Source organism: Neovison vison, chromosome 9 (genome assembly GCF_020171115.1).
Source record: "Neovison vison isolate M4711 chromosome 9, ASM_NN_V1, whole genome shotgun sequence".
NCBI classification, from domain to species: domain Eukaryota; kingdom Metazoa; phylum Chordata; class Mammalia; order Carnivora; family Mustelidae; genus Neogale; species Neogale vison.
Genome location: NC_058099.1, coordinates 13,251,913 through 13,264,170, shown reverse-complemented (window position 1 = coordinate 13,264,170; position 12,258 = coordinate 13,251,913). Strand labels below are relative to the sequence as shown.

Sequence of the window (12,258 nt, the reverse complement as noted above, 5' to 3'; positions counted from 1 at the left end):
ACCTTCCTCATCCACCAGCCGTTGGGGGAGGACAAGGCCCATTCTTCTGGGAGGGTTTCCTGCTGGCTCTCTTCCATCAGCGTGTCTGGAATCAGAGGGGTTTCCATAGCCTCTTCTCTTTTTCACCTCTTGCTGAAGCAGTCTTGAAAAACAAAACCAGACCTCAGCTATTCCTCAGAAGGAATATGTTACCAAAGATCATCTCCATGGGGACTGACCCTGGCTGTCCAACACTTGTCCATTCGAGATGGAAACCATCTTTGCCCCTTGGTCCCACCTCAAGGGTTCTTCTTTTGTTTCCTTTTCTTATTATAGAAATAACTCATGGGCATGGGATTTATTTTAGAAGTGACAGAAATGTTCTAAAATTAGATTGTAGTGATGTTTGCATGACTTTATGAATATACTTAAAGCCAGTGAATTGCACACTTTAAAATGGGTGAAATGCTTGGTATGTGAATTATATCTCAGTAATGCTGTTTTTTAAAAAAATAGTTCATGTTCCTTAAAGAACGATTTAAAAACACACAAAAAGATGAACTAAAAAGGACTATTGACCTCACCCCTCAGAGGTAATTCCTATTAACAGTGTGGTGAATATCCTTCCAGATTTTTCCTTGGGGTATGTGTGTGTGTGTGTGTGTGTAGTTTTAAAACAAAAAAGAAAGATGCAGATAATACCTTTATTATCAAAACTTTGTTTAACATCCATGATTAGAAATTACCAAGTAAGTCTAGCTAACAACGTACTTATACTTGTTAAGCACTTACTGTGTCTCAGACACGATTCAAGTATTTTATGTGCATTTCATTTAATCCTTATAACATTTTTATGATAGAAATTCTTTCACCCATTTACAGAGGAGAAAATGTAAGCTTAGTTTTCTGTGATTTCCTCAAGGTCATAGAGCTAGCAAGTGACAAAGCCAGCACACATATAAAATCTATTCCCAAATTATCTCCCTTTAAGATTGTACCAAATTTACATTTCTCCCAGCAATGTAGAAGGTATTCCTTTTTAAACCATGCACGTTGTCAACACTAGGTATTAACTATACATTTTTTTATTATGAGGTTTTGAACATGTAAATCTAAAAACCTGAGCTCCGGGGCGCCTGGGTGGCTCAGTGGGTTAAGCCTCTGCCTTCGGCTCAGGTCATGATCTCAGGGTCCTGGGATCAAGTCCCGCATCGGGCTCTCTGCTCAGCAGGGAGCCTGCTTCCCTCTCTCTCTCTCTGCCTGCCTCTCCATCTGCTTGTGATTTCTCTCTGTCAAATAAATAAATAAAATCTTTAAAAAAAACCTGAGCTCCAAGCCCAGATACAGGTTGTGCGTATTAACTCATTCTTTTGACCTTTTGATAAGTAAATGCATAGCCATACACTTAACAGAAATGAGTTTATATTCACTTCCACTCTACTTTTTGGGGGGCTGATGGGAATTGGGGAAATGCATACAAATATATTTATATTATGTAAATGTTATTTCTGTAGAAAAACAAGAAGCAGTAAACTCACTACAGAAGGAACTAGCGGATGTCCAAGACCATTTGAACCTAGCAAAACAGGTAAGGTTAACAAATATAATCTTCTAGTAGTATCCTGAGGGTATGCAGACAGTTGGTTAAAATAAAAGACAAATCAAGTAGGTTGGTTCCTTTTCATACCAGCAGGTTCCATAGGGCCATTTTTAAGACACAAGCACATATACACAAAACTTTTGATGCAGAGCAGTGGTTTTCTCATTTATTTTCAAAGTTTTACTCAAAGATAATAAGGAAGATGGTGGCTAGAACAGAGCCTAAAACGCTCAGCCAGGCCCTTTAGGGGCTTCAGGCACCAGATGAACCATCTCTTACTCTTGGCATAGATAAGGTCCGCACAGCTTGGCTCAGATTTGGTTACTCTGAGCAGCAGGGTAACTGCCAATTTCAGAGTACCTGGGCCTCCATCTTGTCAGATGTTCAGTAAAGCTGATTCTTGACCCTTCTACTTTGGATAGTCTTAAAGATAATTGTCATCCTATGAAAATAGTGCAGTAATTTCAGTTTCAGAGAATCTCAAGCAAGTTCTGGGTCTCAGTTTCCACTATGTAAACTAGGGGGTTTGATTGGACATCTGATTTCTTCCATCTGTCTTTAGTAATCTAAGATGTAAAACTTGAAGTATTCCATCTTTTAAAAATTATTACACAGTAGGCTCTAATGAGTATTTTCTGTGTTGTTAAAAATACAGTAAATTTCTAAAAAATATATATATAATAAATTTCTCAAAAAAGTTTAATTTGGATTCCTTACATAAATAAGAAATTATTTTCTGAGCTTTTCAACCCACATAAATATTTCAAATAGTAACAAAACCATGACTTTAGGTTTATTTTCAATGAGAATTAAGCCTTAGTCACAGCGCTCCTTAATCTTCTTAGCAATCTTGTGAGGTGGGTGTTGTTTATTCCCACCTCAGTGATGAAGCAGCTGAAGTTCAGAAGAACTGGGTCTCTTAGGTTGTGACATCTTCTGTCCTCTTCTTAGACACTAAAAAGAGGAAAGCTGATGATTAAATTGCATCCTGGGTGCTTTAAATAAGTTTGTTGAGAGAATAAATGATGTGGGACTTTCATGTTTATTTTGTCAGACTTGCTGGATCTCAGGAGGGGCATTTGCCAGCCCTAGGGCAGATGGCTTTATTAGTAGTTTCCATTTGTTCTTTCACGTAAAGGACGTGCTTCACACCACCCAGCGTAAGGACATGCTGCTCAGTGAACAGACCAGGCTCGAGAATGATATCGGTGAATGGATGAAGAAGACTGAAGACTGCCGGAAAGAAGGGGAGACAAAGCAGCAACAGCTTCAAGAGCTTCGGAACGAGATTGAAGAAAACAAGGCTAAGCTAGCCCAGCAAGAAATGGTACTACACATTTATGATTTTACAAAAAAAAAAAAACACTTTGTCACTTGGGTGAGCTTCTCCCAGCCAAAGCTGTGAAGGATCGCCCATAGGACTAGTTCCCTTAACCCCCCTGTGTAACCAGGAGGATTTTACACCAGCGTTTTGCTCTCTCGGTATTAATATTTGGACCATTAAGACCACAGAACATGGGTCCTGTAAAGAATCTTGCTGGCCCCATGCCACTGGCCGCGTGAATCCTTTCCTCGCGTGGTGGCCAAATAGTTTTCCAGTCCCAGCACGATTCACCTCTGTAGAGGGAACTCACTGTCTCTCACTGGGCTGTTTCCTACTTTCTCTGGAGCTGGAACCTGGCTAGTGTCCGCGAAGGTTCCCTCATCTGAGATATAGTGTATTTGTTATATCATGACTGTTTGTTCTCTATTAAGATGTTTCAGAGACTCCAGAAAGAGCAAGAATGTGAAGAAAAAAAGTTAGAAGCCAGTAAAGTGGCTCTGAAGGAGCAGCAGCAGCAGCTGGAAAGGGAGTTGGGCGAGCAGAAAGGCAAGCTGGACCAGGTGCTCTCAAAGCTGCTCTTGGCTGAGGAGCGTGTGAGGACCTTGCAGGAAGAGGAGAGGAGCAGCGAGACCCTGGAGAAAACGCTCTCCCAGACCAGTATGTGTTCCCAAACACGGCGCTTTGGGAGGGGGGCAGCACTGGTTGTCTTGCCAGGTGTGTAGAGGAGACCCAGAGCCCGGCCACGGCCCAGAAGGGGTCAGGAGGTGCATAGTGGCAAGGAGACGCCCCGTTGGATCCTGCTAGCCCCAGGAGAGGTGACAGCAGGCTCAGAGACACAGGCATTTGTCTTTATGGAGATGGGAGTTGATCCTGAGACTGTGTAGTCTTTTTATTCGACTGTACTGCCTACTTCAAGAATGGTGCCTCAAGGCAGAGAGATGTTAAGGCAAAGAAGTTCCAGAAGGCACTCTGAAGGCTTTCTGTGAAGTACACTGTTTTGAGCTTTGGAAATGATGATCCATTTCATCTCACCCAATCAAAAAACAATTATCAACAGTTCTACTTGTGTCCAAATTTGTCATAGGGAATGGTGTCAAAATACAGGTATTTGCTTTTGGGTCTGTTTGCGCTCTCTTGAGCCATGTATCAATGACAATGACATGGAAATCCAGGATAAATGATCGTTCCCACAGCAATAAGTGATTTTTTTCTTTCTTAGGCTTCAGGGTTTAACAATGGTCAGAAAATGTTCTCTGGTGAACTTGGTGAAAGGGTTATTACTCCTTCCTCCCCAACTCTCGATTACATCCAGACCAGCCGCTTCTTTATTTTCTTTTTTCTTTTAAAGATTTTATTTATTTGAGAGAGAGACAGCACAAGCAGAGGGAGAAGCAGGCTCCCTGCTGAGCAGGTAGCCCCATATGGGACTCGACCCCAGGACTCTGGGATCATGACCTGAACTGAAGGCAGACGCTTAACCGAATGAGCCACCCAGGTGCCCTAGACCAGCCATTTCGTTGTGAAAATGAAACTTAACTAAACATATGTGCTGAGTCTGACCACACCTGACATGTGAAAGTGAAATCTGGACAGGGTGTTACTCCAGAGTGTGGGTAGAAAAATCGATTTTAACTGTCATTGTTCTTTGTAAGCATTATTTATTGAGTACTTAATGTGCACTATGCATTTGCATATAAGATTCCCATGGAACACCAGGAAGTAGGCTCCTCCTGTATAAAATAGGGCTTATGCCACTCCAGATCCCATGTTGTTTCCACCGCGTTGCCTCCCGTGAAGAAGTATGTGTGCACTCCCTTTATTAAAACCCAGGTTTATAAGAAGCACTTCAGCCATCTATTTCCATGTCTCCTGCCCCTCAGGATTGCTGTTTGTTCTCACTGGTCCCTGATAAAGGGAAGACAACAGCCGTCTGTCACTTTGGAATCCAACCCTCTAGGGCCCAGTTTTGTCAGGAGGCACCTTCGTTAGGGCTTTTACCTGGGCCTCGGATGTGGGTCGGGGGGATTCGGAAGATCCAGTGATGCCCGAGTGGATGGCATTTCCCTACCTGCCCATAGCTGGACCAGGGCCTCCGCCTAAACTACTAAAAATGCTCATTTCAGAACGGCAGCTTTCAGAACGGGAACAGCAGTTACTGGAAAAGTCAAGTGAGCTGCAGGCTCTCCAAAAAGAGACAGACTCTATGAGGGCAGACTTCAGCCTCTTACGGAACCAGTTCTTGACAGAAAGAAAGAAAGCCGAGAAGCAGGTTGCCAGCCTGAAGGAAGCACTGAAGATCCAGCGGAGCCAGCTGGAGAAGAACCTTCTGGTGAGTACCCACTGCCCTGGCAGCTCATGAGGAAGCACCACATTTACATTTTTAGACTAAAACGCTGCTTTGGTGTGGAGAAAACAAATTATCTGGCAGCCCAGTTCCTAACGCAACTGTTTTGTGTGTATTGATGCACAGTGTGATCTTGAAGCTGATAGTGGGCTGTAGCCCTCGAGAAGCCGAACAGACAGTGTCAACACGAAGCAGAGAACACTCTCAGCAAGGAGCCTCAGCTCACACCTCCACTGACAGGGGCTGCAGCAATCTGGGGGGGAAACGGCTTAACATGTTTGCCCATCTGCAGTCACTGCTCACAGATTTTTCTCATCCTGCCCTTTTTAGTCAGATTAGCTTTAATTTTCCTTAAAGCAAGGAGCTCAGTCTGCCATGCTTTTATCCCTGAAATCTATTTGGGATAAAATTTGGGGAGGTGAGGGGCGCCCGAATGGCTCAGTCGTTAGGCAGCTGCCTTCAGCTCAGGTCATGATCTCAGGGTTCTGGGGCTGAGCCCCGCATTGAGCTCCCTACTTGGTGGGAGGCCTGCTTCTCCCTCTCCCACTCCCCCTGCTTGTGTTCCCTCTCTCACTGTTTTTCTCTATCAAATAAATAAAAGTCTTTTTGAAAAAAAATGGGGGGGGGATACTCTAAGTCCACAGTGGTTTATTTTGGGTGGAGGCAGATGAGCAGTGGTAGAGACTGTCACAGGAATGGATTTTCTGACACTCTCTGGAGGAGCTGATGGATGTGAATGGGTGTGTGTTTCCCAGAGGGTGGGAAATGGGTGTTTCCCAGAGAGTGACACGCTTACCACTAGTGATCGGCAGCACGACTGTAAAGATAACATGGAGGGGTCTAGGTTTTCATCCTCCGGGTAACTCTGTGAGGATGACTGTTGTTCCTGTTGCAGTAATGGAGGCTCAGGAAAGGAAAGGAACATATTATCAAAGGTAATGTTGCAGAGCTAGGATTCAGACTTTGGGCTAACAGATAACAGACTCTGACCACCTATGTACTGTAGCTCTACCACAGCCTCTAAAGGCCGGTAGTGTTATCCCCACGTTACAGCTAGAACCCCAATGGGAAACGGACTTACAGAGCTAGTGAGTGTGTAAGGCAGCAGTGCACAGCTCCATGTGCCAGAGCCCAGCCATGTCCTTCCTCCTGCACTAGGAGCAAAAGCAAGAGAACAGCTGCATGCAGAAAGAGATGGCAACAATCGAACAGGTGGCCCAGGACAACCACGAGCGGGCCAGGCGCCTGATGAAGGAGCTCAACCAGATGCAGCATGAGTACACAGAGCTCAAGAAACAGGTGCGTGCCGGGAGCCCCTGCTGGCTGCCCGAAGCAGAGAAGGCCCGGTAGACATGCTCACTCCCCATTGGGCAGTTTTTGTTTCTCAGGTAGCTCTTTTAATAGGAGTATTTCTTTTTGGAAATTATGAAAGCTGATTATAAGAATGTCCTTTAAATCAAATCTGTTTTTTTAGTCTTAAAATTTAGAAATGCACCTCTATAAGAGAAAAGCATTTGTTCAAAATATACTTTTAAAATCCCCTTAAGTTCAGCATCTTGTGTTTTTGAAAGAAAAATAGCAGTTCTTCAGCATGAAATTTTATCATGTTCCAAAGAGCTGTGTTGAAATGTTAGATTTTATGTCAGAAACAAGTCCAGAAGACCCAAATGCCTAGGAAGGAAGAAATGACCCAGCAGAAACCTCTGATACCCCGTGGTGTAACCAGGCTCAGAGCAGTTCACACTTAGACTGGGAGAGTCTAATCCTACGTGGAAAGTTCCATTAAGTACATGACACATTAAGCAGTTCAATTCCAAGTAGGGCCCAAAAGTTACCCACTCAAATCTGACTCTCACTCTTCAGATGACAAACCAAAAAGATCTGGAAAGAAGACAGATGGAAATCAGTGACGCAATGCAAACGCTTAAATCTGAGGTAAAAGATGAAATCAGAACAAGCCTGAGGAATCTCAACCAGTTTCTCCCAGAACTACCAGCAGATCTGGAGGCTATTTTGGAAAGGAATGAAAACCTAGAAGGAGGGTTAGAAAGCTTGAAAGAGAACTTTCCATTCACTGTGAGTGAGAGACCATCACCTTTTGAAGAAAAATTGAATTTTTCCCAGACTCACATAATGGTAAGTATATATCCTGCTGCTCTTTGGGCTTTGTTAGAAGATAATTTGTTCCCACCTCCCCCCAGATAAGCTGAAAAATACATGTGGAACTTGGGGAAGGCTGGAGGAGGGAAAGGCTAGCAACGTTTGGGGACTCTGATGTTTCCCTTTCCCTCTGAAAAAGGATGAACAGTGGCGTGGAGAAGCGCTCCGAGAGAGACTGCGTCACCGTGAAGATCGACTCAAGGTTGCCCTTTAAAACAGTACAGTATGAGATGGTTGGCATGTTGAGGACAGTGGGAAATTGCTTTTCACCACATACTGCTGCCATTCCCCCTGTTACGGCATGAGCAGCTTTCTAGATTACGTGGCGGAAGCCTAAGAGAAGTTGGTGTCACACAGTAAGTGGCAGGGTTAGCAATCAAACCATGAATTGTGGAGTTAAGCCCAGTGTTCTGGGTAATGCTATGTTTCTTTGCCTCAGCTAAAACTGACAGAACCTAAGGACCTGGGACAGAAAATAGAGATACAGTGATAAACAAGAGGCTCATAGACCAGTGGTTGGGGGAAAGATTGGCTTTGGGTGTCAGACAGAAAGTTGTTTGGCTCAGAACATGTGGAATCTTGAGGCCTGTGAGACATCCAGGGCTGATCTCCATAGGCAGCTTTCAAAGAGTTTAGGATTTAGCAATCAGCATTGACCTAAAGATTTGGGGGTTAACAGTACAGGTGGGAGTTGGAAAAATGAGAGGAAGATAGAATGAGAGGGCAGAATGTGTTTGGAGAAAGGCTCCATACACAGCATGAACCGGGAGGGAGCCATGCACTGTGTTGAGGGAATGGAGGTCCTTGACGTCCAACAGCTTCCAGCCACATGTGGCTACTTAAATTAAATGAATTCTATTAGGTTAAAAGTTCTTCAGTTGCCACAGTTTTAGGGACTCGATAGCCACTACTGAGTGGCTGCTATATTTGACAGCACAGATACAGAACATTCCCATCATCACAGAAAGTTCTGTTGGACAGAAATGCTGTAGACTTGGAGAATCCTTTGAAAGAAACAGCAGGGGGGCAAGCCAGAAAGTAGCGTGGGGTTGAAGACTGAATGCACTGAGAGGCACTGAAGATAGCAAGTATAAACCAGTCTTCTGCTAAGTCTGGGCAGGAAAGGGAGAGAAGAAGGAAAAAAAAAAAAAAGGAAAGGGAGAGAAGGAATCATAACTTAACGGGGAGGCCAGGGATGCAAAAATCCTAAGTATTGTTGTAAGGGAGAGAACTGAGCAGAAGGCCCAGTTAATGACAGCACAGCATGGTACAAGTTCTACGCACAGAGAGAAGCCACCAGCACTTTCTACGTTTATTTTATTTTTTTAGGACAAAGGCATTTTCAGCAGCCATTCCTACTTTATGATAATCAGATCGGCCCATCAGTGTTAAGCATGAGGAAGCTATGGAGTACATTTCTTCTGTGTAAAACCCTACATTTTACCGTAATGCTTTCAGGCCCAGCTTCGACACTGTATGTCCAAGCAAGCAGAAGTGCTAATTAAGGGGAAGCGGCAGACAGAGGGCACGTTACACAGCTTGAGAAGACAAGTGGATGCTTTAGGGGAATTGGTCACCAGCACTTCTAGAGACTCTACATCGTCACCTGGTCTGTCTCAGTTAGAATCTTCCCTGGCTGAGGACTCTCAACCTGGACCAAGCCAGGTAAGAGTATGTGCTGTTGTAGACATGAGAAGCTTTGGGGTCCCTAATCTATATAGTGGAGACTCAGAATGCCTCAAATGCCACCTTCAGGTCTCTGGAAAACTGAAGACAGATTTGCTTTCAAAACTGGTCCCTAGGAAAATGGAATGGGTTGGTTGGTAGATCTAGGAGGAGGACAAGGTGATGGCTTAGGGAATGGCCTGAAATTGGAGGCTGGATGAGCCGTCAGGGATATAGGGAATTCTCCTGATGAGCTCCATTGCTGGATTTCCTTGTTCTCTACTCCATCCGTAGAGCATTTAGGCTGTGCTGCCAGCTTAAGTCTTAGTTTAGTCTGTCCATCTCCCTGCATCTCAGGAAAGGATGCCTGGCTGTGCCTTCTATTCCTCCTCAGCAAAAGTTTGAACTCTTAGCACAGGGTGTCTACAACCCCTAAAGTTCACAGAGCCTTTCTGTGTGAGACCTTGAGAAGGTTAACGTTTAGGAGGAACATGAAATAGACTCATGGATCAGTCAGTAGTGACCCAGAGATAGATAATAGCTACCATTTTTGAGTGTCTGTGTGTATTAATAAGCACTTTACATGTATTATCTCATGTAGTCTTTGTATCCTAGGAGGTAGGAAGTATGCTTTTACTAGATGAAGAAATTGTGTAAAATGAAAAATGTCACTGCAGAAGATCAAACCAGGACTTCGGGGCTCATCTGTCACTACCCCAGAGCAGGATAGCATATAGCTGAGCCACAAGGAATGTTGAGAAAGAGCTGCCTCTTTTGTAGGCACACAGCTCAGCAGCAGCAGAACCAAGATTTGAATGTGATTGCCTTAAAACCTTCTATGGTGGGACCAAATCAGGCACAGGCCAGAACTATCATGAACCTCAGGGCAGGTCTTAAGAGTATCAGGAGGCACTGAGTATTGCAAAGAAGGTGGGTTTAGAGATGAGACAGCCCAGAATCGTGGAAGATGAGTACATGGGGATTTGGGTGCCAGGTTTAGTTATCAGCTTGGGGTGACAGCCTGAAGAGTTCAGGCGCTCCGGATGCGTGAGAGTAATGGTGATGTTAGAGACGCAGCAGGTAGGGGGAGGTCTGCTAGAATTCTTTTGGAGTCTGGGGTCATAATCCAGGTTTAAGAGATGAAAGCTTAAACTAGGCTGGAGTTAGGGGCTGGCTTCTGAGCTGTGTTTTCATCTCCCTTCTTTTCAGAGCTCCTTCCAAGTTCTACAAGGTCCGTCACAATTACTAGACAGTTACCGACACTGATGCCATCCCCAGCTTCCTGATTGCAGGGTACATGTTATAGAGTTCTCTTAACTACCACTTTCAGTTGGAACATCCTGAATTCTAGCTTATCTTACAGTCCAGTAGATTTTTAACTTTACTTTTTTTTTTTTTTTAAGATTTTATTTATTTGACAGAGGTCACAAGTAAGCAGAGAGATAGGCACAAGAGAGAGTAGGCAGCAGGCTCCCTGCTGAGCAGAGAGCCTGATGCAGGGCTCAATCCCAGAACCTTGGGATCATGACCTGAGCTAAAGGCTGAGCCACCCAGACGCCCCTTAATTTTACTCTTGAATAATTTTGTACAGTGGTTCATCTCCAAGTATTTTTCCAAAGAGGTACTCAAATACGTATTTTACCTGTTAGCCGTCATGAGCTGTCACTTAGTTCTGTTCATTGAAGACTTGCCTTCCAAGAAGGCATCCTCTTTGTTTCTGCAGGAAAAGAACTGCTCAGCCGGCTGAGGAAATCTCAGAGGAAATCCCTTCTCTACTACCTCACCATGAACTGGAAGGCCACTTGGTTTTGCTCCAGATGCGGGGAACTCCAACACTGCACCTCCACTGTAGCTTAGCTCACATGCTGTGAACGCTGGGGTTTCTGTAAATCACATGTACATATGGGAAGAGTTGTATACAGTTTAAACCTGGATGGCTGGGGTTTGTTTTTTTTAGCTTTGAAATGTATTGCCATAAAACCAGTGATTATAATTGTAAATTTGAGGCTACAAACTGGTTTAAATCTATAGCTACAAAGAAAAAGAATGTACTCAAGCCCTTCATTTATAGTGTCAAATTTTATTTTTGGATTTTGTTTAAAATCTATTTTCATATGAAAATAAAAGATAAAATAGTCTGTCATCTGACTTTTCATTTCATAGATCTACAGTAAAGCCATCAAACATTTACCTGCGTTCCAAAAGAACAGCAATTTCCAAATGGCTCTCCATCTTTGGCCCAGAGATTGAAGTTTGTTGTACCTGTCAATGAACATACACCACATGGAAACATCGTTTATAAAACTACTATACCTGAGGTGCTTTTCCTCAACCAAAATATTCTTTGATGGAAAATTAGTAGAATCTGACCCAGTGGTAAATTCAAATTGTGTTTGACTTTTAAATCTTTGAACTACTGTAATTAATGGCTCTGCTTCATGATCTACAAATACATTATTTCTCTAAAAACAATAGCAACTGTCACAAAAGACTGTGTGGCAGTAGACTTCTTCTATGGGTAAGGGGAAGTATGAAACTACATGTTACAGGTTTTAAAATACTCCCAAGGCCTGTTTTCTAGGCCCGCAGACAGCTTATGAACCATAACCATACAGTATGGTTTGGTGCAATCATCCCTCTCTACCCCAAGGAGGGTTATATACCCAAGAATTTGGTCAGACCTGGACCATTAATTAAGATATGGGATAAACAGAATTACACTAAAGGCAATGGAAGTGGCATAAAATTTAACACACAGTAAGTTCTAGAATATCTACTTCCAAATAAAAATTGGATTTGGTGTGTATCTTTTGTATTTAACATTCTCTTATTTCATTTTCACAGGCCTTAGCAAAATGCTGAAAAGTCAGGCCTCTGCACAATTACTGAAATCCCTCAGGGACACTTTTCCCCATTCTGTCCATGTGCTGAGTGAGGGTAAAATATCTTCTTTCTAAACTGCCACATGAACCCTATTCCCCTGTGGACTGGAATGGAAGGTAATCATTTGATCTTCTGTGTAAGGGGGAGTGACCTGAACCACACATCTATATAGAAAGATCACACCTGAAACAATGGCATGTGAGCAAAAAAGTTCTCAAAACTATAGTTTGGAATTGGGGAGGTAATTAGTATGTGAAACCAAACACCTGGTTCCAAAAGACCTCTTTCCAAAGAAACTTTACT

The 12,258-nt window shown here is 43.4% G+C and overlaps 1 protein-coding gene across 10 annotated transcripts in view; it reads left to right on the top strand.

The window, feature by feature from the left end:
- CNTRL (centriolin) overlaps positions 1 to 11,215 on the top strand; it is a 90,400-nt gene extending 79,185 nt beyond the window's left edge. For 4 of the 10 annotated variants that reach the window (XM_044265010.1, XM_044265002.1, XM_044265003.1 and 1 more), the window contains 10 exons: positions 1,494 to 1,567; positions 2,718 to 2,906; positions 3,335 to 3,560; positions 5,027 to 5,232; positions 6,406 to 6,546; positions 7,111 to 7,383; positions 7,547 to 7,609; positions 8,866 to 9,072; positions 10,282 to 10,365; positions 10,796 to 11,215. In XM_044265010.1, the coding sequence (XP_044120945.1) occupies positions 1,494 to 1,567; positions 2,718 to 2,906; positions 3,335 to 3,560; positions 5,027 to 5,232; positions 6,406 to 6,546; positions 7,111 to 7,383; positions 7,547 to 7,609; positions 8,866 to 9,072; positions 10,282 to 10,338 (1,436 nt within the window). In that variant the 3' untranslated portion in view covers positions 10,339 to 10,365; positions 10,796 to 11,215. Of the gene's footprint in view, positions 1 to 1,493; positions 1,568 to 2,717; positions 2,907 to 3,334; positions 3,561 to 5,026; positions 5,233 to 6,405; positions 6,547 to 7,110; positions 7,384 to 7,546; positions 7,610 to 8,865; positions 9,073 to 10,281; positions 10,366 to 10,771 lie in introns of all 10 variants that reach the window. The other 6 variants (XM_044265004.1, XM_044265005.1, XM_044265011.1 and 3 more) reach the window with 6 other exon arrangements.
- The last annotated feature ends 1,043 nt before the right edge of the window (positions 11,216 to 12,258 follow it).